At 43.4% G+C, this 27849-nt stretch overlaps 1 protein-coding gene across 1 annotated transcript in view; it reads left to right on the top strand.

Annotated features, from left to right (window-relative positions):
- The window catches only part of COL4A2 (collagen type IV alpha 2 chain), a 145440-nt gene that overhangs the window by 109165 nt on the left and 8426 nt on the right, over positions 1–27849 (top strand). The window contains exons 19-41 of the mRNA XM_069770284.1: positions 1079–1180; positions 1571–1726; positions 2780–2872; positions 3173–3339; positions 4132–4204; positions 4294–4400; positions 5582–5783; positions 6532–6591; positions 7369–7431; positions 10951–11058; positions 12984–13205; positions 15401–15562; positions 16159–16329; positions 17481–17624; positions 18860–18985; positions 19323–19504; positions 20923–20986; positions 21373–21447; positions 22062–22169; positions 23175–23282; positions 24558–24629; positions 25026–25151; positions 26354–26470. Coding sequence (XP_069626385.1) covers positions 1079–1180; positions 1571–1726; positions 2780–2872; positions 3173–3339; positions 4132–4204; positions 4294–4400; positions 5582–5783; positions 6532–6591; positions 7369–7431; positions 10951–11058; positions 12984–13205; positions 15401–15562; positions 16159–16329; positions 17481–17624; positions 18860–18985; positions 19323–19504; positions 20923–20986; positions 21373–21447; positions 22062–22169; positions 23175–23282; positions 24558–24629; positions 25026–25151; positions 26354–26470 — 2808 coding nt within the window. The remainder of the gene's footprint in view (positions 1–1078; positions 1181–1570; positions 1727–2779; positions 2873–3172; positions 3340–4131; positions 4205–4293; positions 4401–5581; positions 5784–6531; positions 6592–7368; positions 7432–10950; positions 11059–12983; positions 13206–15400; positions 15563–16158; positions 16330–17480; positions 17625–18859; positions 18986–19322; positions 19505–20922; positions 20987–21372; positions 21448–22061; positions 22170–23174; positions 23283–24557; positions 24630–25025; positions 25152–26353; positions 26471–27849) is intronic.

Genomic DNA, 27849 nt, shown 5'->3' with positions numbered 1-27849 from the left:
GTCCTGTTTCAGGGACCCTGGATAAAGTGCAGCAATGGCAGCACAGCAGAGACCGTTCTTATAATCTAATATTCAGAAAGAAAAAAAGAAACCCAAACACTTTAAAAAAGCCTTGAGGAATAGAAGAGGATTTTTTTTTCCCCCTTTTTAAATTGACAAATTTCCTGTGTGATCTTTTCACTAGGCTCGTAGCACCCGCTGTCAGCTCTCCTGCAGAGCTGTGGTGGCTCTGGCTGCCCAGACTAGAAACACATAGAAGGTGATATCAGTTTGCCAAGGCCAAAATTATTCCAGGGAAGGTGCCAGCAAACAGCAAGGGTGATTACATGCCGTTGCCCCAGCCTGTGTCCTCGTTCGGTTGAGTTTACTGGTTTTGATAGCCAGAGAGTCTAGCAATGAATGGTTCCCTTCCTCCCAGAGAAAGGGAGCAAGACGCTCAAAACATTGTTCAAATCACCCCGAATACCCTGCCGGGCTTGTAGGAGCAGGAGAAACTGTGTAGAGAGAAGAGGAAGCCAGTGGAGGGCTGGACACGCCATACGTCCTCCAGTACCATTGACCTTTGACAAGAGCACAATACTTTCTGCAGGCAATAGCAGATGTTTTTGGTACTGGGGAGCAGAGGAAAGCTCACATATCGTACCTCTGTTATAATGGCAGCTTCTTGCAGGGAAAGGAGGGGTTCTCCTGACAGAGCTGGTCTTCCGTGCTTCCCAGGAGCAGTGTAGCTCTAGCGGCATATTAGTAAGAGCTGAGAGATGCTCCTTCCTCCTGGGCTTGGTGGGTCCACACCATTCCTGTCACAGGCCATGCTCAGCTCCCAGGTATTTGGGCTTTACAGAAATCTCTCAGATATATTTCTTTATTCAGGCTGAGGCAGCATGAGGTTACAGGTTTTTGCATTTCTAAAGCTACCTTTAAAAAATGATGGTAAATTCTAATATTCTGAAGCCCTTGAAGTTCCTAATGTTTACTTTTTAAGAACTGAGCAATCTGCAGTGTATCATAAGTCGGTACTTATGGATCACAAACAGCATCACACTAACATGTGTTCTGTGGAACCGGGGATGTCTTTCAGGTGCAAGAGGCGATCCAGGCTTTCCAGGAGTTTCTGGACTGCAGGGAGACCCCGGAGAGGAGGGAGATCGTGGGCTGCCTGGTCCTCCTGGGTTCTCTGATGGTAATATCCCAGCAACACGTGTTCCAACAGTTTAACTTTATAGCAATTTTTAACTCGTAACAGGGTCAGGGTGGGGGAGATGCATGTGTGGACCATGGAATATGCAGCGCAGAGTGGTAGATAACTAACTGAGGGGAGCATTTTCCTTCGGCCTTGATGGGGCTCTGGCAAAGCAACTGAAGTGGAGATGATGACAGAGCCTTGCTTCAGTAACTGCTGTTGATTTGCTCAAGTGAAAAGTTCAGTTACCTTTTTTGCTCTACGCTAAATACCTCCATTTTCCTTGCACGTTAGATGCAGTTGTGTGAACTTTCCCTTCTGCTACATTACAGCTCTTTGAGCAGCGTTTTTAAGAAATTGGTCTGACCTTCTTCCCTGGTTCTGTTTCAGCGGATGGCGATAAGCCAGGCTTACCTGGAGAAATGGGACCAAAAGGCAAAAAAGGTGAAGTGGGATCTCCCGCTTATCAGGTGGGCCCGCCTGGGTTTCCAGGTAAGGACGGCACACCAGGACTCCGTGGCCCGCCTGGTCCTGCTGGATCCCCTGGTAAGTGCATGAAGAGAGATGATGGGAACTCACAGGAACGTCTTTGCTTATTTTAAAGATAGCGTTGGCAAGGCAAAGTGAGAAAGTAGATTGAGGGAATGAAACAAAATGGGTGGCAGGGAGGACACACAGGGGAGAAGTGTTGTATGCTCATTAATGAAGGACAGGTTTCCATGGTTTTTAGACATTCTGGCAACATCTGAAAGAAAAGAAGGTCTGTTTTGGGGGGGGGGGGGGGGGGGGGGGGATATGAGTGTCAAGGAGTGTCTGAGAGAGCTGGATTCCTTCCTTAGCCTGGAGAAGAGAAAGCTAAGGGGAATCTTACTGCTATCTTCCCCTACCTCTTGGGAGGTCATAGGGAAAAGGGAACCAGATGCTTCACTAAGGAGCACAGCAGCAGGGCAAGACGCAATGGCCACGAGCTGCAACAGAGGAAGTTCAGCTTAGGTATTAGGAAAACCTTTTTCACCATGAGGGTGGTCAGGCACTGGAACAGGTTGCCCAGAGAGGTTGTAGACTCTCCATCTTTGGAGATGTTCAATACTCAGCTGGACAAGGCTGTGAGCAACTTCCCATAACTTTGAGGTTGGCCCTGCTTTGAGTGGAGGGTTGGACCGGGTGGCCTCCAGAGGCCACTTCTGACCGGTGCTGTGCTGTGCCGTGCCTCTGTGAAAAGCACCAGGCTGCGGTGCGGGAGCAGGACAGGAGAAAAGGATGTGCAGGAGATGATCCGGAGCAGGCAGTCGGTGGTACCATGAAGTACGTTGTGCTGAGGGAGAGGAGCAAAGGAATTCAGGGTGAGAGAGCGCAAAGAATGGCAAGGATCATCTGCCACAGCAGAGGGAAGGTACTGAGAACGGGTGTGGGAAGCTGTGAGAAGAGGGAGAGAGGAAGAGGTCGGAGGGTGGATAACAACAGGCTGGGTTAGACAGTAAATGACATTAGGGGAAACAAAAGGGCAGATGCAGTGCAGCTCGAAAGAATAGGGAGGAAAGAGAAGAAAAGGAAATCTTCAGTAGATTAATTTCTGGTTTTATTTAATTAAACGTCTAGGTTCTCTCTTTGGATTAAAAGGACGGGAGGGCGTACCAGGTAGATTTGGCACGCAGGGTTACCCTGGGCCAAGAGGACCAAAAGGACCTAAAGGTAGGTTATAACTGATAACTTGTTCAATGATCTGCTGTTACACATTGTGTAAAGCTCCCGTTGTATTCTGTCTGAGTTTCTTGAACTATGACATGCTTGGGGACTGATGAATTTGATCTGGGGCTAACACAACAAGGAAACATTGTGTTAGTTTCTTGTAAGAAAAAAAAAAGTAGTACTTTTCTGAAGTATTTGAGAAACTACTCAAGTATTCTCAAGTCTATATACAAAATGGATACAGCTGAATGTCTATTTGTTGTGACAGAGCATTCTTTTTTCTCTTTCCAATCCTTTTTTTAGGCGAAGAAGGGGATTGCAGTAAATGCCTTGTGGGTGATGAAATGAGAAGGGGCTCTACTGGCCCCCCTGGCCCTCCTGGCTTTCCAGGAACCCCTGGCCAGCCTGGGAGGAAAGGAGAACCTGGTGATCAAGGACCACATGGTAATCCTGGCTACCCTGGAGCAAAAGTGAGATACTTGTTTCTTTATTGCGTAGTTTTATATGCCTACTAGAAAAAACCCCCAAGCTATTCTCCATGGAAAAACAATGAAAAGTATGGTTTCTTTTCTTCTGTGCCACTTCAGTAACTTTCAGATTGCTATCTAGAAAATACTGAAAGCCAAAAATTGCTAGGACAGAGGTGAAAATAGGATGTTTGGGGAAGAGCAAAAGATTTCCACATAATCCAAAGTCCATTTAAACAAAGCTCGCTCAGCAGAACCCTTTCAAGCAGCTGTAGTACTGAGTATGATCTGACAATCTAGAAGGGTAACAATTCCAGTAGTAACTTAAGGTTGTTGCTCATAAGATGCATATGTCAAACTGATGAAATATAACCCTGAGTTCTGTTTCCATGGTGCTGAAGAGTTGCTCACAGCATTTTCTTTAGTGGCTAAGGCTGAGTAGTTTACCGCATTTTCTCCAATGCAGTTCTGCAGCTGCAGTCGTCTGCAGGACTCTAGCTCCTGGTAAGCCACAGCTCTGCCAGTGCCATCCTCATGTAGAAGCTCCCCTTCCATGCCACATCCACCTTGGTCCTAGTTAGAGCGTATTAATAAAGATTCAGGCACAAGAATGGGATTACTGAAGAGGAAATAATTCACAGAAAATAACGGGAAGGCAGTAAAATTTAAGGAGACCCTTTTTTTTTCTTTTTTTTTTTTTTTTTTTTTTTTAGCAAGACAGTGGAAATGCATATCTTGATACTTATTTCTTAAGTGGTTCTGTTTCTTTTTTTTCTTCAATGTATGTAACACCAGGGATTTTCAGGTCAGGATGGATTTCCTGGACCAAAAGGAGAAAAGGGAGATTCTTTACACATAACTACTAAAGGTAGAGTAAAAATTCATATCACGTGTATTTTGCTATTATTTTTGGCTGTTATATGAGAGATTGGTCTCACAATGAAAGGTCTTCTTTAGGCACCAAAGGAATCCGAGGAGATCCCGGGCTGCCTGGTATCAGAGGTGAAGATGGTTTCCCAGGCAGAGATGGATTAGATGGTTTACCAGGACAGCCTGGCCTGCCGGTAAGTAGCAAATATAGCTAAATCATTTCTACCACACTCAATCACTAATGCATTTAATTCTGAGGGGTTATGATCACCAGGCTATCCTTCCCTCACAGATAATGATGCACAACCTAGACTGGCTTTGCTGGTATTGATATATTAAATATCAGGTTTACTCTCAGGGTTTTTAGAACAGTCTTTCACTTTTATTTCCATTTTATTTAAACAATTAAGTAGTAGCTAACCTATTTAGGCCAGCTTGTTATTACTGGCTAGTTTGTGATAATTAGTGGTTTATTAGTGACTCCTCCTAGCATTGTCTCAGATTCTGTGTGACTGAACTTCAACAGCTTTGTTACGACTGAGTTAAAGAAAAGCAAAATTTCCTGCAATTTTATGACCTCAAAATGTAGATTGTGTCATCATATATATGCTTGATAGCACCTCACCTAACTAACCGTAGCCATCTAGAAGTTAGACAAGTAGTTTTAGTTTGTTTTCTAAGCTCCTTCTGTAAGCAAAAGAAAAAGTTAAATACCTTGCAAGAGGCATTCATATTGTCCATCATAAATGCTGTTTTGGACCACTGGGAAGCTCTTGTGTCATATTTGAAGATGGGCCAGAGCCATATCATTCAATCTGGACCACAGTGCTTTTTACTACCAGTAAAGATGGTACTTTATATTACTTCTGAGGATGGAAATGTTTTTAGTGATGTTCATAAGATGTTGATTCAGTGGTGAAGAAATATCACTAGAGGAACAGACAAAGAAAAAACTCTGCCCATTTGGGCACAATTTTATGTCAGCTTTTCTCAAGGTCTCAGAAGTAAATGCCACACCAGAACATCTCTAGCGATGCATGTGGTTTCCCCAAACCCCACTCACAGCTTTTCAGAAAGGGCAATAAGCCTCTCCACAGCAGTGGTTCGTTTTGCCCGTATGCCGTTCATGGGCCAGCATATTTAGGGGAACACTCCCACCAAGAGTTCTTCTCTCATGCCTCTTCTGCCATGAGGTCTAAATTAAAGTCAGACTATTTCAAATAAGTTTTATTTGCAGTGTTGATTTAAAGAGCTGGGATGCGACACCTGAGGAGTTGCTGCCCATAAGACATTATTCATGAGAGCAGTTCAAATGTCTGAGTTCTGTTTGTTTCTCAGCAAAGCCGGGGTGACCACCTCTCTTCCCTTCCCGCAGGGTGACGGTATCAGAGGTTTGCCCGGCGATCCTGGTTATCCAGGTGAATTAGGCCCAAAGGGCTTTCCAGGAGAAGCCGGCCCACCAGGTGAAGGATTTCCTGGTCCAAAAGGGTACCGGGGTTCTCCAGGTGACCATGGACAGGATGGAACCCAGGGACCTCCAGGTCTGCCCGGCCTGCCAGGAGAGCCTGGCCAACTTGGTAAGAGACATCCCTGCCTTACAGCAAATCCACGGGGATCGTTACCGAATTGTGTGCAGCATCTGTACGATGCACTGTGGAAAGGGCAGCGTTTGGAGGGGGTTGTGTGGGTAAAAAGGGATTGCTTGTATTAGTCGTGCAGAAATCTTAAAGAAAGGCATACATCAGAAGTCCCAGTAGTTTCGTGTCGGGTATTGAAAGAGCATGAATGAATGTCAGTGCCAGCAGGTTTCAAGCAGCTGGAGGCAATGGAGCAATGTCCTGCCATTGCACTACTCACAGGTGGTTTTCTTGGGTCTTCCCCATCCAACATAAACTTTTAATTGACCAGAGGAAATCATGTGTCCATCCTTCAGAGCTCTTCATAGTATCTCTGCAGCTTTCCGAGTCGCTTCCAGTATAAGAATGCCAGGGCTATGTTCACAAGAGCTCAGGCTCGGAGTTTTATTGCTCGACGTCGAGATGCCTGGCAGAATATTCCAGCCAGAACAAACACCTGCCAACCCTACAGAGTGCATGGGACACAGCCTCCTAACTCTGACAGGGCTAGGTTTCAGGCCTGGATCTAAGTAATATACAGATAGAGAGTTCCAGTATGTTATAGCAAATGGTTTGTGTTGACTGTATGCATAATACATAAGAGAATACATTATCTGGTGTTGTAATAGACATTTTGGTTAGAATTGAGAGCATTTTACAATTTTTCTTTTTTAAATAATAACTGTCTTTTCCCATTCTTTGCTCGTAGACTGTGGGCAGGTCATTGAAGACTTTTCTAGGGGAGATGGAACCGAGCCAATATGGTCAGGTACTGTACCTACAAATGGCTTGAATATATTTTAATATTTCGTCTTATGCTGCTCTTATGGCTTGATACTTTCTTTGTGATGACTGCTTTGGATGCTCTCAATTGTAAACTGTTTGAACTTCAGGTCACAAATAACCATGCATATACTGTACATAGCTCAAAAGTAATTTGATCAAAGTGAACATTCTAAAATTACTACACTTTTAGCTTTGCAATTCAGAAGTTCTTTATTTCATTGCTCCTGCGTGTTTATTGTGACAAAGTAATGATTACCATGCAATCTATAACAACAGTCCCAGAAATTAGGTGCCCAAGAAAATTCAAGCAACTTCTTTTAAGGAAGAACTTTGAAGATTTTCAGTGCAACTTGACATACAAAGAAAAAAACCCCTTCATTTGTACCAAAATCTGACTTATTGCTTCAGGGGTATAAACTGCCCACAGGGAAACAAAGTGGTTTTCTTATTCTGAAAAATACAGTCATCGACGAGGGTGGGCTGCCCTTCCCATGCCAGTCTAACCAGAGCAGCCACTATAGCCCCTGTAAAACAGGCAGAAGAGCAGCTCTTGAGGTGGAGCTCAGCTTGAGTGCTCCCCTGAAAATGCCACCCATGACCAATTGGGTTTTTTAATGAAGAATAAAACCTGTTTCAAATTAGGGTTTTGCCTGTTAACTTCATTCACCTACTTTAACACTGTTGTCTCAACTGCAGGTGCAGAGCTGATGAGAGGCATCACATGAGCACGTATGGTGCAAATAACGCTCTTTGTTTGCAGGCGCGGGCTGCGTGAGGCCACCAAAGGGATCCCAAGGCAAGCCAGGACTGCCAGGAGCCACAGGTGACGTTTTGCCTTCGCTTTTGTTTCCCACATATGCTACGTTTTGAGGGAGATCTTGCAAGGTCGATTAAGGTTGAGCCTCAGCAGGCAGCGAGTTTTAGAAATGACAATGGAGGGGAGCATTAACTTGAAGCTGGCAGAGGGATCTAACCAGCCTGCAGCCCAGGTGGCTGCACCATTCTGGAGCTATTTCTGCCTTTGCTAATGAGCGGCAGCCATGAAACAGAAGACAGAAAGGACAGCCCGTTTGCTACTCTCCACATGCAAGTAAGTGAGAGTATACAGAGAGAGTCTACAAGTTTATTGGTAGAGGGTGTACCAAGGTCTCTCAGAGCTGACTGGACACCTCACAAGGAAAACCCTGAGAGCAGGGTGATAAAAGGCTGCAACGGAGGACTCTGGCACATCCTTCTTACTATTCCTCCTGTGCATTACACAGAGTGCTTTCAGCAAGTGTGAGCCTAAAGTCTTTAACGCGGCTCAGTGTCGTGTCTGATGCAATGCAGTTGCGCTGCCTGTAGCCACGCGTGCCTTCCTTGCGGAGCTGGTCCACCCTAGCCCGGAGGGACCTTCTGGTGATCCTGGGTCTTCCCGGTGGCCCAGCACTGAGGGTTCCCCACCTCCTCCCAAAAGGAAGAGGAAGAGGAGGTGGGGACAGGGTCTGAAGGACTGTGTGGGATGGCATCGAGAGAAACACAAACAGGCGTGATGAGTGGTCATAACGATTGACCTTGAAGAGGGAACCTCTGACCAGCACTGGTAGTTCCTATAAGCTTATGTACTCCCAGCCTAAGCAATAAAGCTGTTTCTTAGTAAATCCTTCTCATTGCCAGCTGGTAAAAGTACTGACAAAAAACATGACTGGGTCCTTCAGAGTTTGAGAAATGTAAAATTCTTGATGCCCGTTCCTGTGCCCCCTGTGCTTTAGCCAAGGTCAGACAGCTGGACTATAAATTTTAAGGTCGAGCCCTTTTTTTTCCAGCACAAGGTCTATTATGGCATGCATGGATTGATGGACTGATTTATCACAGACTAATGGATCTTAAAAGGGAACATTTTATCTCTGTTGAAAGGTGATGCGTATCTCTGACCTATCTTTCCTTAGTCCTAACGCCTTAGTTTGTTGTTAGAATCAATGCTTCTGAAGGTTGTTTTCTTTGCCATCTTTGTAATTTTTTTCTAAGTGTGATTTATTTACTCTTTCATTCATTTGAGCTTGAAGGTTTTTCTTTCAGTGAATACAGTCGGATTTAACTCCTAGCTGTAAGACTGCTGTAACACAAGTGATGCTGTTTTTGTGTGTTTTGTATTTTGTACTCTTGGTTAGCTCTTTAACAAATCTTTCTCTGTCTTTGTCAGCTTATGTGTTTCAGTAATTTTAAGATTTGTTTTGCATCCTTTCCCTCCAAAAACTGGAAAAGGCCCCTTGCTGAGCCCAGTGCAGAACTCTGTCTGTAGCCACCTTTCAACGTGAGGCAGTTTGGGAGCTGGAAACCCAGGAGGAACAGGACACGGTTTACAACTTGTCGCAGCTTCTTGTTGCTGTAGCTGTGTCAAACTACTTTCCTGGAGCATCATTCCTACCCACATTCTCTGGATTGACACAAAAACACCAACACCTCCTTTACACTATTTTCATTGTCTGCTTAGAGTGATGTGGTTTTGTCCACAAGATTTCCTGCCTTCTTTTCAGCCCAGATGGAGCTCTGCTATAGACAATCAGGTCTCTCAGTGTCCTTGGTGCTGATGGCACCCTGTATATCAAGCAAGGAGTCATCTTTTATAGTCTCACACCCTCATGTCCTTGTGTTCCTTTGAAATTCCTGGCAACGTACACAGCCCACCCTAAGTTACATCCTGGTTATTCAGTCGTCTCAAGACCTACATGATTGCTGTTGAATAAAATGTTTAAGTTGTTTTCTGGTTCAAACGTACAGCTAAAGTGCTTGCAAACTAAACATTGGCCTACTATAAAAACTTTTTCTTACTACTGTTTGGCACAACGTGTTAACACCAGCTAACATTGCATAATGAGTTACTGAAATGTGTGGTAAGCAGTGGTTGCGTTCTCCATCTGCTGCCTTCTTTCTCTAACATGGCTTTTTAATTAGTGCAATACTGAACAGAATGAATGAAAGTCAGTTATTACAGATGGGAAACAAGACCAAGATGATATTTGGGTAAGAGGCACATTAGAATTTTTTGAGACCTGAAAACCTAGGATTTTTCCTTTTAATTGCTTTCTGAGAAGTTATTGTTCATATAAAGGAAAGAACAATAGTCCTGTACAGCATGGAGAAAATGCTATTCACACTGCATTGGCTGTTTATGTGCACCTTATTTGTGGTCTTTTTAAAGGTTTCCTTCTCCCCTTCACAAACAACAGCTAAAACTGCAAAAAATCATGGTTAAATAATGGAAATTCAGAAAACTAGAGTAGAAAAAAGTATCAAAATTCAAGTGATCTTTTCCTTGGTTTGTCATAGTTAGAGGTGGAGAGAAACTTGCTTTCGGTGTAATAAATAAATGAGTTGTAACTCATGGTGATGCTAAGCAACAACACTTAAAATGTGAAAGCGTGTTGTTGACCTTCAAGCCTGAGCTGGGAACTTAAAATTTTGAGTTCAAGGAGCTGGGGAAGGTAGGGAAACAAAGTGTTCCACAGGAATTATTTTCAAAGAACTTCACAAAAAAAATCTTGATCTTGGAATACAATGAATTAACAAGACTCATGTAATAAAACTGTTGCGGGGGGGGGGGAATTAACAAAAGAATCCTACGAAATGCTTGCAGGTTTTGAGATGTTAAGAAACAGTAATACTTACCCAAATGTCAAATACTACATCATAGGCAAGCAAGGTCTCATTTTACCTGTCAGGAGCTGAACATGAGATCAGTGCCAGAGGAACGCTTTTTCAGGGCACAGTGCTGCTTTTACTACTGAAGCTATAGACCTGTACTGTTACAAATATAATAAGTAGGCTAGTTAATTTGTATTCAGTTTCTAGGATGATTAGATCTAACCTTTAGCCCTACATTTCTGTTTTGTGGTTATCTAAACCAGCCTGCTCTTGTTCTGTGATCAGTATAGCAGGGAAGGGAAAAAATTTGTCCCTCGTACAGCATCTTGTCTATGCCCATTTCTGTTGAGCGTTCTTCTTCGGCATTGCCTTTTGACCTTAAGCTAAAAACCTTAATTTACAAAATATTAAAAGTCTCCAAAAGTCTGTGAGACTAATTATTTTCACCCTAGTAGTCTCCATATCGTCAGTCTTTAAGTCAGGCTAATCCATGTTTGTAAGAGCACTTAGCCTAGATTTTTGGTCCATGTCTTGGCATCTTGAATACTGCTAAAGAGCTACAGTATAATCCCATGAAATTTAAGAAAAAGTTTCATCTTTGCATCCAGAAACACATCATGATGATATTTACCACTACCTTTTCTTACCTTATATGCACGTTTCTCTTTTGTTTGTTCAGATCACACTTTCTTACTTTCTTTTCTTTTATATTGTTTAGGTGCAAAAGGTGCAAGAGGATTCCCAGGTGATCCAGGTCCAGTGGGATACCCAGGGCTAAATGGCACACGAGGTGATCCAGGTCGGGAAGGATTCCCAGGTCCTCCAGGTATGTTGAAATAATTTGTCATTCTTTATATACTTTTGACTTCTTCACTACAGTCACTGAAACACAAAAACTTGATTCCAGATACATTTTTGACTTATCTTCCCTTCTACATTCAAACAATAAACTATTATACAAAACTGCTACTTTTCAAATCCAAAAGGATTTCCTGCAACTTCTATAATGATGAAAAGTAACATAGATGCTAACCTTTTAAAATCTACTTTATAGTGAAAAATTATAAATGTGATAATAAAAATTCATTAAGTTCATGTAGAAATAAAGAAATTCAATAACAAGATACTTCAGATTCCAAATGGAATATATTCAGAATAATGATGCAGAAAGCAAGAAAATACTAGTATTAGTATTTCTATTTGACTTTTTCCAACATTAGTATAAATTATACTGGACATATCAAAGGCTGAGTACTAGCTACTCACCTTGCCTCTAGATGACTGTGTTTCCAAACATTGTTTGCAAGTGTTCAGTGCCTGTCATATTTTATGCTAGTCTATAATAGGTACAGATTAAATCTCAGGGCTTCTGTATCTCTCCAGTGTTCCAGGACGTCCAAGACACATCAATTAATTGCATGTATAGTCGATCTGTTTGTAGATAGTAAGTCAGATGAGCCTAAAATAGTGCTCCTGCATACCCATGTAATAAGCTGCAGTGGGTGTGTTCACAGATCATCAGTCAGTCCAGCAAGAGTTACTGCCAGAAACTACCACTTCGCTGTGGCTGACCAGGTTAATTTGGTCAGAGAAATGGGCACTGAGGGTTTTTTGTAGCACAATTCAGAAGCCATTGATGCATCTTAATTTAGGAGCTCTTTAGAAATTCTCTCCATCTATCTCTTTTCCAAGTACTAAATCCTCACAGATACCAAAGTGCTGCAAACTATCCCAAATCCAGTGCCCAGGTGCTGCTTTGCCCTAAGGCAGCACACGACCTGAAATTATTCTCTAGGCTCATCTACTGCATCTGTAGTAGCAAAACAGAAGGCAAAAGGAGAGTTGTTGCGTGTCCTGGTCAACAGGCAAGGGATGCATTGTAAAACATGGCTCTGTGCAGCGTAGGGCAGGACCACGCACTTGTACTTCCCCTGCTAAGCTCTGCAGAGTGCTCTAAAAGCTAAATTAGGGCTCCCATGCCATACGGCTCCCAGGCCACAGGGTGGTCAGCACTCAGACCAATTTTCTGCAGTCTTCCGTACTGTCTTTCACTGGTGCTTGGACTTAACTTCCAGTCCAGGTCCAGTTTCCCAGTCCACAAGAAGCCTTTCCCCTGTCATTTGTGGTATGGGGAGCTTGTGCCCTCCCGGTCGTTCACCTGAGGGTGGAGGACGGGGACGGTGGTCTTCCTCCATCGAGGGCGTGAAGCGACTGGCGTTGGTGCCTTCAGATGTGTGGGGAACAGCAACAGCGATGACCCATCTGGGCAGCTCCCCCAGGTCTTCCCAGTTTACCAATATGCATTCACTGATTTATTCTTTTAAATTTGACTCCCTGAAATGTCTTACCCCTGCTGCATATCAAACCAGGTTTTTGTGTATAGGAACCGGTTTTTTGTCCTTGCAGAATAAGACGTTTATAAAATGCTGCAATAGCTGTGACAAAATAGTTGCACAGAAGTAACTGTGCTCAGAGCTGGGGATCTTTCATCACCCAGGCACTAGGTATCCTGAGGGGTCACCTGTAAGTCCTGCTGATTTCCACGTTTGGTCAAATGTTCTTATAAATGCTATGTGGTTTAAAAACATTTATATAAGACTTTGTTTGATTCTACAGGTTTCTGCTAAGAACAAATGACAAACTGAATTGCAAATTACAATAATATAAGAAGCGTTATGATGGTGTATCTAGGATTTGAACTCCAACATTTGTAGCAAACCCTGTGACGCCCAGTCCCTGTTTTATTTATAGGTTTTACTGGCCCCAGGGGAGACAGGGGCCCCAGCGGTCTGCCTGGACTGCAGGGACACCCAGGCCTTCCAGGAAATCCCGGCGCTCCGGGAGTGCCAGGACCGAAGGGCTTTCCTGGTGACGTTTTGGGAGCGGCAGCAGGTTCCCGAGGGGATGTCGGGCTCCCCGGCTTTCCAGGGTTGAAAGGCCTGCCAGGAGATCAAGGAGTACCGGGAGCTAGAGGTAACAGCTACTTCTAATAAAGAAATGTTTGGGTAAGAGTGTGATATAAACGTAGCCAAGTTATAGAGATGTGAGAGCAGTAAGAGACCGTGTTAGGACGCGTTGGAGGTACTGGTGACCCCAGCATCAAATCCCAGTGCCTGACGATCTCCCATCCCTTCCCCATCTACCTCAACTGTTACCAATATGCCTGGCACCTCCAAACACCTTGTGGAGATCCATTGCTTATGACCAGCGCTCCTTCACATTGCACTGCATGGAATCGGCTACAGTAGGATACCAGAGAACCAGATTTTGCTCATCTTTCTTGTGTTCAGGTGTACTGTTAATTTTTCACACTGTAGTTAAGGGAATGGTGCTGTAGTTGTTATCCTGACTTTTCACTTACGTACTGTGTACTACTGAGATGGTTTCCCATGCCAGAAGATGTTTGGATAATACATGGCTTTGCAGAATAGCAAATTGCAGTAGTGCAGAATTCGTAAATTTTAAGTAGGAGGACATAGTGTTTAGTAAATGTTGATAAGCCATTTTACCTGGTCAGTCTTTGGGCACTCAGAAACAAGAAAAAGATAACATTATATACTTATTCATAACTTCGGGGTGTTCATTTTATTTCATTATTTCACAGAGGTTAAAAAACATGCTAAACTCCCTATAGAAAACCATAGCTTCTCTACAAAATCTGAGTTTGTTACTCTGAATTCTGTAGAGGGCTTTCAAAAGCACATGTGGGAATTAAGCATCCCCTGCTACACCATTTCAATAGCATTTAGACACATAGTTAAATTTAGGACTGCTGATTACCCCCCTTGCCCTGTTGTGGAAGTGAGAAAGGAGTAGTAACTGAGTGACTAACTCAAAGCAAGGAGCTGTATCACAGGAGTGTGGTTTGGAGACTCTTCTCATGATTTTCAATACAAATTAAAAAAGAAAATAAGAGTATCATCTTATGTGAGTTATTTGAAGTGGGGAGAGCTGGTTTCACCTTTAGTAGAGCCCCCGAGTGAAGGAAAGGGATGAAGGCAGCTCTGTGGCACTTGGCAAGTTTGAGAAAAGACAGAAGACATCACTAACACCTCTGAAAAGGGGAAGAAATTCAAGGTAAAACATGGATTGAAAAGGAAAAAAAATTGTGTGACTTTGTGCCTTCTTTCTAAGCATTTCTGTAGTTTTCAGTAATAATAAGTACAGTGAAAAGAAAAAGCACTACTAGTTTGTCTGATCTTGGTTTATTTTAGTTCTGACAGAATGGCTCCAAAAAAAGCATGTGAATTTTTGTATGAGTCTTTTTTTTTTCTTTTAGTTTTATGTGAAGTAGCTAGTGATTCCTTGATATTATCTATGCCACTTAAACTACTAGCCCTTCCGAACAGAGAACTAAAGCCTCTATTCTGTCATTGAGAAAACTCACCTTATGTGACCTCAGTTATAAAGCACACCTAACTGCCATCAAGCCAATGGACCTACACTGATGTAAAACCTGAATAAAGAGAAGCAGATTCACTTGGCCTGGATTTTAAGTGCCGTGTACTTTTGAGGTCTTGTATGCTGCTGCTTCTCCAATCTGAATGCAAAGCAGGCATTACCTTTTAAATCTTGACACCCCCTTTGCTCTTACATTGTAGAGATGTAAATTTTCACCCAGTGCACTGTCATGTAGAATCAGGGCCTTTTTGCTTAGGAATTTGTATGAATCTTGTAACAATGCCTTGTAACGACCTTACTTGAAAATTTCTGAACACCACAAACCCAGAACCCACTGTCTGCCTTAAATGTTCCCATTCCTGCCCATCACATTTTAGAAAAGATAGAGAGCATTACTTCAGTGGTTCAGTCACCTCCTTGATTTGATTCTTACAAAGATGTATGTGATAGAGAGAGAGGTCAGGAATTACAGAATTATTGGGGTTAAAAGTGGAAGAGACCTGTTCCATCTATATCCACCTGGTGCCAAATTGTTTCCATTCATTTGAAGGAGCCAGTCAACCTTTCCGATGCAACTAACGAGATCAGTACTGGTAATGTCAATTATTTTAAAACTAATGAGCAGTCTTTTAATTTGCTTTTCCTGTTCTTACTGAATTTTCAGAGGAAGAACATACCCTGAAGGACCAGTGCACACACAGAAGTGATATGTAGTAATCGGCTCTCTAGATATTTACGCTCTCTAATGCATGATTATGGTATTTTAGGAGCGGATGGTAACCCAGGTTTGCCAGGACCCAAAGGAGATCCAGGGCCGCAAGGTCTCCCTGGCTTGATGGGACTGCCAGGAACACCAGGAACACGTGGATTCCCAGGGGCACCAGGAAACTCTGGGCCAGATGGCAGGCCTGGCTCTCGAGGACCTGTTGGTGAGGAAATACCGCGGTCCTGCGTCACTCCTCCTGCCAGCGCTCCGTGGCACGGCAACCGTATGGTTTCCACAGCGGGAAGTTACGCTTGGGGTTGTGGCACGTGCCACGCTTTAATTCCCAGCCGGGGAGATGACAGTAATAGTGCAGACGCTGCAATTGCAAATTGTGCTGGTATCGCAGGTGGGAGGTAGGGGTGGTGGTGGTCCTCGCTAGTAGAGCTGCTGCTTTTCCTTCCATAGCCACCTACCAAGCCAGGTCAGAGCTTGCTGGTGGCAGACTGGGAGAAGGGAGCTACCGAACGGGAGGAGTCTTATGGAAAAGGGGCTTAATTCAAAGAGGAGAAGGTCCTGTTGGGAGTGGGTACAGAACCAAGCTGGTAGTGGACTGGTTTGCATTGATGAGCTGCTTTGTCTTTATAATCATTTCTGCGATTCTTTTCTGGAAAAAAAAAAAAAAAAAAAATCCTTATTTCCCTCCCCCTCAACATGAAGCTGGTGGGATAGCAGTTTTCTCCCTCTTGAGCTACTTTGTATGAAATTATCATGTGTGTCCAAACACTTTTTAATCTCCCTGTTGGCATGTTCGCACGGCAGGTCCACCTGGTGCTAGGGGAGAAGATGGTGAGCAAGGTTTTCCCGGCCCCGTGGGCCTGAAAGGTCTGTCCGGTGACAAAGGTGAAACGGGTTACCCGGGATTACAAGGTATACCTGGCGTGACTGGTCCCCCCGGCATAAGCGGACTGGCTGGCTTTCCAGGAGATAAAGGTGAGCTCTGGACAGTTGCTTTGAAAAAAAACTAACGTTGCTTACAGCTGTTCTGTGCTGAGATGAACAGGACGTGTTCTCTGCTGGGCTACCTCTGTTTAAAACAGAAGAATTAGGGTTGTGTGCCTAATATATTCCAAAATCACTGTCTGTTTTCCTCTGTGTTGTGCTTGGCAAAATGCTAGCTTGTGACATGCAGCCCTATTTAGAAAGGCAATGGCTGTTTTATTTCTCCTTTTAAAAAATATACAGTATTTACTCTTTTCTCTCTCCAAAAGTTCTTCCCTTGTCCCAGTCCCACTGGCTCTCAGGGAAACTGAAGAGATGTTTCTCCAAACCTTTGCTTGAAAGTTTTTTAAAGCTGGCAGTTGTGCACTGAGCAATGCCAGACACAAGACCTCAATGTTTACTTTTACCAGGATACTAATCTTACATATAGAGAAGGTGAGATTCTCTCTTGCCAGCCACGAAAATGCTATGTATAATGCAAGTTGTCTACATCGTGCAGGGAGTTTCAACAGGATTCCAATCCACTGAAGCCAAGTTAAACGCAAAGAGGGGGCGAATGCCTAAAAATGCATGTTGCAATTCCATCAGTTGGAAAGATAGGACTTTATTCCTTGGACAACTCTGGAGTACTGATCAGCTCTCACTTGGGAGGAATGAAGATCTCTTTGTTAGCATGACCCGTGTAAAACAGCGTGCTCTTCTTTAGAAAAGAGGAGCACAGGAATTTTTGGTGAGAAAGGGCCAGGCTGTCGTAGAAACTTGGTTTGTATCTCTACACGTAGAAGAACGGACTGACTACAGACCTTGTGCAGAACTAGGTGCCTTTCTCTAGCTCGTCCGTAGGAGGGGGGTTGAGCTGATCTTTCAGAAGAAGACACGAAGTTCTGGTCACCTCCACAACATCTCCTCTTGGCCAGCTGAGGCAGTTCAGGGTACCCCTGCCCTTCTCTACCTCTCGGAGAGCTTGGGTGCCTGATCTAGAGCTGCAGATTGCCCTAGGCATCACGGCACCCCAAAAAATAGGTACTGCTTGCTGCACTGGAGTTTTCATACCGTTTTAGTCATGTGTTGCTGGTTAATATTGACTTAGTTTGCAGAAATCTGAGTGAGGTAACAGTTCTCTTCCCGTTCTTTCTTTCAAGGCTTAAAAGGTTCATCTGGCATCGATGGTTTCAAAGGCATGACAGGCCTAAAAGGAAGACCGGGCATCAAGGGAATCAAAGGAGAATTTGGCCCGCCGGGGGCTCAGGGCGATAAAGGCTCAGAGGGTGCACGCGGCTTTAAAGGTATTTGCTTATGGATGGTACCAGTGTGTTTGCTTTTCACATCTGGAGGACTATTTTACAAGGACGCAAAGACAAGGATGACACATTTTTCACATGGTATATTTAGCTCCTCCACATTCCTCCACCGATTTCACACATGGGCCTCTGGCTGAGAGGCCTGGATTTTAGGCTCAGGGAAAGGTTACTTCTTTGTAAATCTTTATACGTTTAAGGTTGGAGACAGACATCTCATTATTCAGCTGAGCTCAGATAGTGGCACCTCTGGGCATGTACAGAACTCAACAGGGCCTTTTCCCAAGAAGCATAAGGTGTTTGGGGGAAAAGACTCAGATTTTGCTCCAGTTGCACTGTAAAGGCACTGAAATATTCAGAAAACCAGGCAATTAAGTAGTTAAAAGTCAGAAACATATCAGCTGATATCATCAGTGAAATGAAAACTCTAACTCAGTCCTCTCTTTGCATACAATTATCTTTAAATACATGCTTTACCACAAGGCCGAAATGTTCTTTCTAGGGACCCTGAGATAGGTACTTAAGAAAAAGCAGTCTGCAGTTCAAAGGCTGCAAAACAGTGCTGCCAGTAATTCAGGGGAGGTCTGAGCAAAAGGCAAGTGTGAAAACAGCCCTGTGAAGAGAAGTGCAAATCTACTTCTTGGTGAAGAAGTCCAAGACAGTGCATGATCGTAGGAGACAGGTCTGGGTGGCTGGCCTGTCTCTGCATCCCACAAAGAACTAGAGAGTCATACAGTCTATTTGGGTCCTTTCTTCAGGATGTTATTTACTGATGTCACTACTAACCTTCAAATCAAGAAAATAACTGGTAACAAATCCAAACACTTTCTTTCGCCCAAGGCTTTTTGACTGAGAGTTTCCCTTTCAGGGGAAGTAACCTACTTTTCTGTGCTTTCTCCATTGTGCATTTTCGTTTTGTTATAAACACATGACACCTAAGTGATCTGCTGGGAGGTAAATTATCTGTCACAGAGGAGTCTGGGTCCAGCTCCCCAGGGTCATATGTACAAAAATTTAACTCAGTTTTTGTGTTTTCTTATGCTTGACTGTTCTGCTGACACGTTGTATTGACACAGGTAACTTTTTATGCAAGTGGATTTTCCATAGCTTGTGCAAGATTATCTATTAATCCCTTTTTGCTAAATTCACTCTTCTGTTCACTTTTCCCAACACAGGGCCGCTGACTAGCTTTTTGTAACATGGTCGGGTTTTTTACCCTTTAGGTGACCGTGGGGATCAAGGCCCCCCGGGAGAACCCCCAAAGCTCAAGCCCAGCCTGATGTTGGAAGTTAAAGGTGAAAAAGGAGACGTTGGAGAAAGGGGCACGAAGGGATTCTTTGGCTTAAAAGGTCAGTGGTTACAGCAAAACAAAGCAAGCACATTCAGGACTATGGATCGGTGTCCTTTATCAGTTACCATATTAAATATTCCCCACTCGTCGTACCACTGCGCTGCAGCCCCCCCAGCAAAGTCTCCGACAGCGAAAGCTGAGCTCCCGGCTGCATTTCATGGAGCCAACCCCGAGGAAAGCTGCGTGGGGTTATGTCGTGTGTGTGTGCTGCCTTTTTGTACTAGCGCATCATGGTGCCGTGCTAGCAGGAAAACTTCTTGCACGCAAGCAACTGCGTGTCAGCCTTCCCAGCGCTAACAGTTTAAGTCTTTATTTTTCTTCTTCCCCGCCTGCAGGTAGCAAGGGAATGCCAGGTGTTCCCGGAAAGACGGGAACTCCAGGGTCCCCTGGGCATCCCAGCTACGTGGCCGGTGTGAAAGGGGACGTCGGTGCGAAAGGGCTGACAGGTCTGAAAGGGTACCCCGGTCCAGCCGGCTCTCCTGGCATCAGAGGCTTCCCTGGCAGCACCGGAGGCAGGGTGAGTTCATGCCCGTGAGGGAAATAAGGGTGTCCTTGTGCCAGCATTCAGCTTCTCTAGGGAGCGGCGTTCACCCCTTGAAATTGTGCTGAACAGATAGAAATGCAGTAAAAATTGAATAGATAGATCAAATATTTTTGCTCAATCCCTCCAACGTTCATTAAGCAGAGTCCTTTCTTTTCTTGTTGGGAGACATCCAGATTTCATGCGCCAGCTTTTTGCTGATGAGGACCCAGACAGTTCCTTCTAGGTCCTTGGTCCTGTTGCTGTAGCTGTTGGTACAATTATTCTCAGCGCTGGGCTTACTCTTCCCTTTCTCCCAGGACTGATGGTACCACTGCCAAAAATTACTCACTGTCACTCATCTAACAGTAGAAGAGACGCGTCTAAGAATCTCAGCTCCTAGAGGGTAATTCACCATGATTCACTTTGGCTGCAAAATAAGTTACACTGGAAGAAATAAACTCTTAAAAAAGGCCTGACAGTCAACTCACAGACATAGTTTATTTAAGAGAGCCAAAAACTACGTTCCTTTCTCAGGTAGCTTTGCCCTTAGATTTTAATAGGACTTTTTCCTAACCAAGGACTGCAGGACTGTCGTGGTTTAACGCCAGCTGGCATCTAAGCCCTACACAGCAGCTTGCTCACTCCCCCCTGCAGGAGGATGGGGGGAAGAGAATTGGAAGGGTAAAAGTGAGAAAACTCATGGGTTGAGATAAGAACAGTTTAATAATTGAAATAAAATAAAATAGTAATAACAATAATGTAATGAAAAGGCAAATAAAAGAGAGAGAAATAAAACCCAAGGCAGACAAGTGATGCAAATGAAAATGATTGCTCACCACCAACCAACAGATGCCCAGCCAGTCCCCAAGCAGCAGCAGCCCCGCCAACCTTCCCCCTAGTTTTATTGCCGAGCATGACATCATATGGTCTGGAATATCCCTTGGGTCAGTTGGGGTCAGCTGTCCTGGCTGTGTCCCTTCCCAACTACCTGTGCGCCCCCAGCCTCCTCCCTGGTGGGGTGGGGGGAGAAGCAGCAAAGGCCTTGGCTTTGTGTAAGCACTGCTCAGCAATAATGAAAACATCCCTGTGTTATCAACACTGTTTCCAGCACAAATCCAAAACCTAGCCCCATACCAGCTACTGTGAAGAAAATCAACTCTATCCCAGCCGAAACCAGCACAAGGACTCACTACCATGTATGTGTAATAGGATGTTCTTAATTTCACACTTGTCCCTTGGTTTGTACTGGTTTGGTTTAACTGATTTCAGCCAAATGACTCTATAAAGTACTACGGAAATTCAAAAATGGTAAATTTAATAGCCTTTTTTCAGTATTTCCAAATTGTGCTGCTTGGAAGGTTGAATAAATCCTTACCCTCATTAACTGATACCTGTTTTCAATCATATGATAGGGAGAAAAGGGCATTCCAGGAACTTCAGGCCATTTTGGTACTCCTGGATCACATGGTGAAATAGGTAAGTTTGTTCTCTGATCTGAGCACTCTTTGTATTCATTACCCATCAAATGTTCAACACTAAGTTCTGAAGAGTCTTAGGGGGTCTTCAGTCTTAAAGAGTCTTCGTACAGTCTTACAGAATGATATTGTAGATGTGGGAGGCTGTGAAAAGGTTAATACTGTTAAATTCATGCAACATGTACTGTCTACAGATAAATCCATCCATGGCAGGGAGGGCGGCTGTTGTAGAGACTTTATCGTTTTCTTTCTTTAACTTATTCCTCTCTTATTCTAGAAAGATAATAATTACTGAATTTTGCCTCAGAAGTTGCAATTCCTTCAAAACAGGAAAGAGGGTTTAAATTAAAGTCTTACTGCTTATGTGTTCATTTTTGCTTAAAATAGGTGAGCCGGGAGATACTATAAACTTACCAGGAATGCCAGGCCTTAAAGGGGACATTGGTGTGCCAGGCTTAACAGGTATTAATTTCACAGTTGCTCTGGATGCATTACTTTTCACATACCAAAGTCCACAGAGGAAGGGAGGGGGAGCTTACCGTGGGCTTTCGGTGGGTGTTGAACCTGCGCTCTCATGACAGCTCCTGAAGAGGTTCATCTTTTCTTTGTTGGAATGAGTATGTGCTACGTTTACCGCTTCAACTGAAAGTACAGTTATAGCAGTAAACATCAAACATGTGCAACTCCAGTAAACATTTCTATATATTTTTTTGCCATTGATGACAAAAGGAACAATATCAGGCCATGATGATGGAAGATGGGATAGCAGTCAGGTCAATTTTGGATTGGGTTGGTTAGGTAATGTACTAAAATTTCCCTGCGCGTGAAGTACACTTGAACATCAGTGATATTCCACATAATTTGGGGAGTACTTTTAAAAACAAATTCAGTGATGGTTTGGCCAGCATGCTGTAGATGACTACTGATACTCCCAGATTATGCAAGCACCCTGACTAGAAGAATATTTTTATGCGGCAAGACCAGGACCCATTCAGTAACCAACTTCACATTATGCTTGTTATCTTAGGGTCGTATACAGATTATGAAAAGAATATACTGTTTTTGTGGTTTTCCAGGCACAAGAGGCGGCACAGGACAAAAAGGCGAAGGTGGTGATCCTGGTTTCCCTGGCATTGAAGGCCTCAAGGGCACGCAGGGTATCCCTGGCTCTGTGGGACAGGAAGGTAAAATATTCTTTTTAATGCTCTAAAGAATAAAACTGTTTAAGAAGAGAAAGACAAAAAATCTTTTCCCTCAAAAGAAAGTCATTAAGTTTTTTAATATGTTGATCATGCTGTAAGTTGGTAAAGAGCAGTGAAAAGGATGTGGAACTCGTGGTAGTACTTAAGAGGAAATTCCAAAAACTTAACTTGGCTTCATACCAGTTTTACCTTTTTTATAGCGATCATGTGTCTGGTCAAAGTGTTGTATTGCTGGCATACTCGGGTGTTCTAATGCTGTCTCAATACCACAAAGAGATGGGCTTTTTAGTGCTGTTTTCTGCCATAAATGAAGTCAGTATCCCCCAGGACCCAGTAACCCCCAGTTACTCAGGAGCCTTTGAGCCAGGCTCGTTGCCTGACTGCACAAGAGTACCGGGGAACCGAAGTCAGGTTCGACTCTGGCTGGATCATAAACTCGGGGCTTAAGAACATGTCTTATTGCAGGACGATCATGAAAATGTTCTTTCAGAGCAGTTGCTCCACATTTCTCATATAATTATAGGGCTTAGAAACTCCAGCCAAGACTGGAGCAGTTTCGGCAGGTACCTCACTGGGAAACAGTCCTTGTCCGATCAGCTTTCCAGTTGGAAAGGCAAAACAGATGGCAGCAGAAGAGGAACCTGAGGTGAACATAAATGAAATCACTTATTGTAAGTGGCAATAGAAGTAAAATTATCATTTCAATAAGGAAATGATAATTTCCTCAAACACAGAGGAGCCCACTGCATTTCTTAGGTTGTCAGAAACCTGAAGTTTGTAATGAATCGTTCTGCTACACCTTGCCTCTCCTACCTTTGCTCTCTTTAGTTTTCTTCCACTTGGATGAGCGGTGCAGTGTCATACAATGACATTAGGAGGGGAAAGCCTTCGTATTGCTACCTGGGAGAATGGAGGTAGCCCAAGTCCGTGTTTTGGGCTATCGGTTTTAAGGACACTCATGAGCAATGATTCATCGTTGTTGCGCAGGTTTGCCAGGACTGGTCGGCCCCCCAGGGCAGCAAGGAAGCCCCGGGACACCTGGATTTCAGGGCGAAAAGGGAACTCCCGGCTGGCCTGGCTTACCGGGACAAGCAGGTATTTGTACAGCTTCAGCTATTCACTCGTTTCAGTGTTAGCACTTCCTATTGTTCTTTTGGGGTAAAGAAGAAGAAAGGGGGCTTTTTGCCATTCAGAGTGGCAGAGTTCCTTCTAGTAAACATTTATTCCTCATAACGTCCAGGTGGATTAACCAAGACCCATGTGGTTGCTTTCTGATTTATGGCTGCTGAAGGACTGGCGTCTCCCGAGCTCACTTTAACTGCTGATGACCTCCCTCAACCAGGAAAGCAGTTTACAGGAAACATTTTCATTTTTTGTGACAGTTGGGAAGAAAAAACAAAAGATTATGTAAAATGCAGCAAGAGTAGTGATATACCGTAGTAGAATATTATGATGTGGCATTAGATAGCAAACAATATATTTGTCCTACATCATCATCAAAAACTGTGAACTGATCCAACATCTGGTTTTAAGGATAAATGATACATGGCTCAGACAGAATTCTGCTCTCAAAATATAGGTGATAATTTAAAATGAAGCTGTTTGTATCACAGAAGCTCATTGGTTGCCACCGAATTCCTTAATATATTAAGTAAGTAAGCAGGTTTTTTTCTACAGTACACCCAGAAGTTGCCCTGCTTTTAGTAAGATTATCTGTCTGAATCTGCATCAAATCTAAGCTAATACGGTTATGAAGGCTGCCTTTATAGGCAGTGAAGAGAGAGACAGACACTTAGTTTTTGAAGGTTCAATTGTGCTCCAGAGCTCCGGCCACTCATTAGGGATACCTGTCTAGCTTTAACATCACGCTTAACACTTTGACAGGTACAAATAGATAGGATAAATTTTACTTGTAACAGCAGCAGCAGCAGCTATTAGACGTTTTGTTGGTTTTTTTAAATGAGGCAGTGTGAATTTCTCCTGAAGAGAGCTTCATTATAATCACATTTAGAGCCTACAATTATGCCATAATTGTCTTGGTTTGAGGATTTTGGAAAACTAAATGGTTATTAACAAAATTGTGGCAGCAAGACTGGAACGAATGGCATGCTACCAGATGGATCAGAGATATTTAAAAAAAAAAAAAAAAACTGGCATAGTGAATTTATTGGATAATAACAAAATCTGCCAATCACAAAACCGTAGTGTGGTGTATTTCATAATAAGCTTATTGTAATGAATTAATTTGCATATAATACACAAGATTTTAACACAGAATAGTATTTATTCAAGCATTTGAATTTTTTGCCTAGGAATATAAACAGACTCATAGAAACTATTGTGATAATCATGAATGTAATTTTAAAACAGGCTTGCCTGGCTTAAGAGGAATCAGTGGACTGCATGGTTTACCGGGCACTAAGGGCTTACCAGGATCGCCAGGTAAGTGAGACTCTTACTCTGCCTCTTCACAGGCACAACGTTGTGCTGGCTGCAAGCCTGGTCGGTGAGATCTTTGCAGTCTGACTTTAACTGTGTCATCCAAAGCCCAATGTGGAATTTGCTTCATTATTGTGGGCTCTGGCAAACAACTTCAGACACTGTGTGCTGCCACACAGATGGGTTAGAACACAGCTTCCAATCATAATTTCTTTCCTCTTATTAAGTTAAAGCCTCAAGGCCTCTTTTTTCCCCATTATGGGCCATTTTTCCAAAGAGCCGTTACAGACTCACGTATTTAGTGAATCCACATGCTCTATATATGTACATTAGCATGCTGGTACGATGTTACACGCAGAAACATTTCGGCTTCCCTCTTTTTGTACAACTCCACAACAGGTCCAGACGGCTACGGCTCTGCAGGTGTCCCAGGTGCCGTGGGTGACAAAGGCGAAGCGGGAGAGCCGAGCAGAGTGGAAGGCAGCCGAGGACCTCCGGGACAGAAGGGAGAAAGAGGCGTTCCAGGTTCGTGTTCCAGAGAACAGGAGCTACTTATTATTTGTTTCAGCAGTGGGCGTTACAGGTGTCACAAAATGCAGTATAGTGTGCGCAGCTGTATAGGAGAGCTGTCTCGGCCATCAGCTCCCAGAATACTTTTAATGAAGCTCCAGTTACACAAACGCAATGGCTTTTCTTTCTTTTTGTTGCAAATCCGCCAATGTTTACCGTTCTTCTGAAAGCCTCACTGTCTGTCAATGTGTGATCGTCCCACTGATCCCTCCTGGGCATTATTCCCATGCCCAGCACCACCAGCCCTCGCGCAATGGAAGCGTACAGCCTTCCCACTCAAACCCACCGTGCTGTAGTGAGCTGCGCTTATCAGCAGTTCTTCTTCCATCAGGGAGCCACCGGACTGATGTTATGGATGAATCAATTACAGGGAGGGGGTTTAAAAAGTTTTGCAACATTTTGGCTCTGAAAGGATTAAGGACTAGCATAGATACAAAACCTTACTGCCTTTGCCTACTTGGTTCAATGGCTCATTCGTATTCTTTTTGTTACACTTTGTTGTTGCTAGCATGCTGTGCTATCTCAAACACCATTCAGAGATTTATTATCAAGCATTGGAAGAAACAGCTATTTCACATACCTCGTTCATGTTTGTTTGTCAGATTTAAATACTATTATTTTTTTTAAATGAACAAACAAAAGGGGCTTTGTGGCTTCCTGACAATTTGAATCTACTTAAAAGAATAATCTGTTATTGGTGGGCCAGATTTTTGGCCATTTAACAGTTTTCATCTACAGAGAACTTCTTGGATTCAAACTTTTGGTTTTAACTGACTCCAGAAAACCCTAAGTGTCTGTGACCCCTGACTCCACAGGACACAGAAGAACAAAGCTGCTTTCTTGTCTGCTTCAATATACCTAGGATATTTTGAGTACTTCCGATCTTGAAATATTTTACCTGGCAGAGAAGACTGTTAGCATTCCACACCGTGAGATGTAATTAGCTATCCAGAGAGCTTTGGCACAGAACTAGTATTTGGTTCTTTTAAGAAAAACCTCCACAACATCATCTGAAAAGATAAAACAAAAATCAGTGGGAACTGCAGGTGTTTTCCATTTTGAAAATCCCATTCTTTATACTTAGACTAAGGTGAGTCCTTATAATTGCAATTGTGCATTTTCTTTGCAGTGCTGATCATTTCTTCTCTTCCTTTCAGGAGTCCACGGACCCTTTGGCTTTCCTGGGCAGGAAGGATTTCCAGGGCCTCCTGGGATTTCAAATATATCAGGATATCCTGGTGATAAAGGCTCCCCAGGTCTAGATGGTGTGCCAGGTAATTCATGCCTTGTTCCCCTCAGACAACAATAAAAGATTAAGTACAAGGTTGTGCCCTCAGGCAATAATAGAAGATTAAGTACTGGGTTAGAAACAGCAGTCAGTATTACTTCTGTGTTGATTCAGTAGAATATCTGTACTAAACACAGCACTAAAATGCATGAATATTTGTTGGACAGAACTAATGGTACATAAGATAATAGGGACAGACCTCTTCAAAGCAGAAGGCAGTTCCTCCAGGTCATCCTGATGGAAGGGTTTGATTTTTCATACAAATAACAGATTATTCATCCAGAATTCTCTTAACAACTTTCAGAAGCATTATGCTAATTTAATACTTCAAAAACTGAGGTCTGTGGCAGGCTTGCAAGTCTACAGAATATTTTCTTAATCACCTACAAAATTTTCCTATGTGAAATTACCATACAAACAAATGGAAAGCATTAGCTCTTCTCTCTAAAAGTCCATGCTATAAGCCTGCCTCTCACACATATGAAAAAGCCACTCTGTCTCTATTTAGAGGATGATATACCTGTTGCTTATTGGACTGCACAGTCATTTCAAACTGTAGTGCCACTGTAAAGTGCTTGGAGCAGAAGTTGCAGGTGTCCCACTATCATCTTTATATGACGCATGGAAATTTTTATGTAAACTCAGCAAAAACTTGACAACAGGCAAACCAGCTGAAAACCAAAAAAATACCTAAGTTTCCAAATAGAAAGAGAATGTTAGTTGGCCTAACTCTGCATACTGATTCCCACTCCCCAGGCAGTCACTGGATAAAAAATAAAAACGGAAGCAATCAGGAGGGTGGGAACAGGAACACCATCTCCCAGCCAAAATGGTGGCTCGCTCTTACTTTGCCACATGCATCTTACATTCATATCCATACGTGATCCAACTTCAACAGGCAGCATGAGGGATGCCCCACTCAAAACCCTAGTTAGTAAATCCCTCTCTCCTCGGAAACAAGGTCCAAATGTCTTCTTAGGCAGCAGAAATAACTGATGAGAAGCCTGCTGGGTTTAGGTTCAAGCAATATGTAATTCTGGAAAAAGAAGCTGTTCCCCTAACTCCCAAGACAGCATGAAGTAGTTATTTGTATCCAGATGTTCAGCTGAAGCACTAAGATACACAGAACAGTAAGTCCTTGGCTTATTTACCAGCTGGCACGGAGTCAGGTACTCACTGCTCTCTGATTTCTCTCTAGTTACTTGGAGAATTTAGGATGAAGCAGGGAGGCACCTAGTGAAGTGGGGCATTTGCTGAGGAAGGAGTAGCTCATTGAAGGCTGTATCTCAGCAGGTACCCCACTTCCACTGAAATCTTGCTTGAGATGACACCATGCTTTGTGGGAGCTTCATGCTCTAGTTCCTC

The sequence above is a fragment of the Haliaeetus albicilla genome, chromosome 25 (genome assembly GCF_947461875.1).
Source record: "Haliaeetus albicilla chromosome 25, bHalAlb1.1, whole genome shotgun sequence".
In the NCBI taxonomy this organism is placed as follows: Eukaryota; Metazoa; Chordata; class Aves; order Accipitriformes; family Accipitridae; genus Haliaeetus; species Haliaeetus albicilla.
Note: the sequence above shows the minus strand (reverse complement) of the source record. Positions and strands in the feature narration are given on the sequence as shown.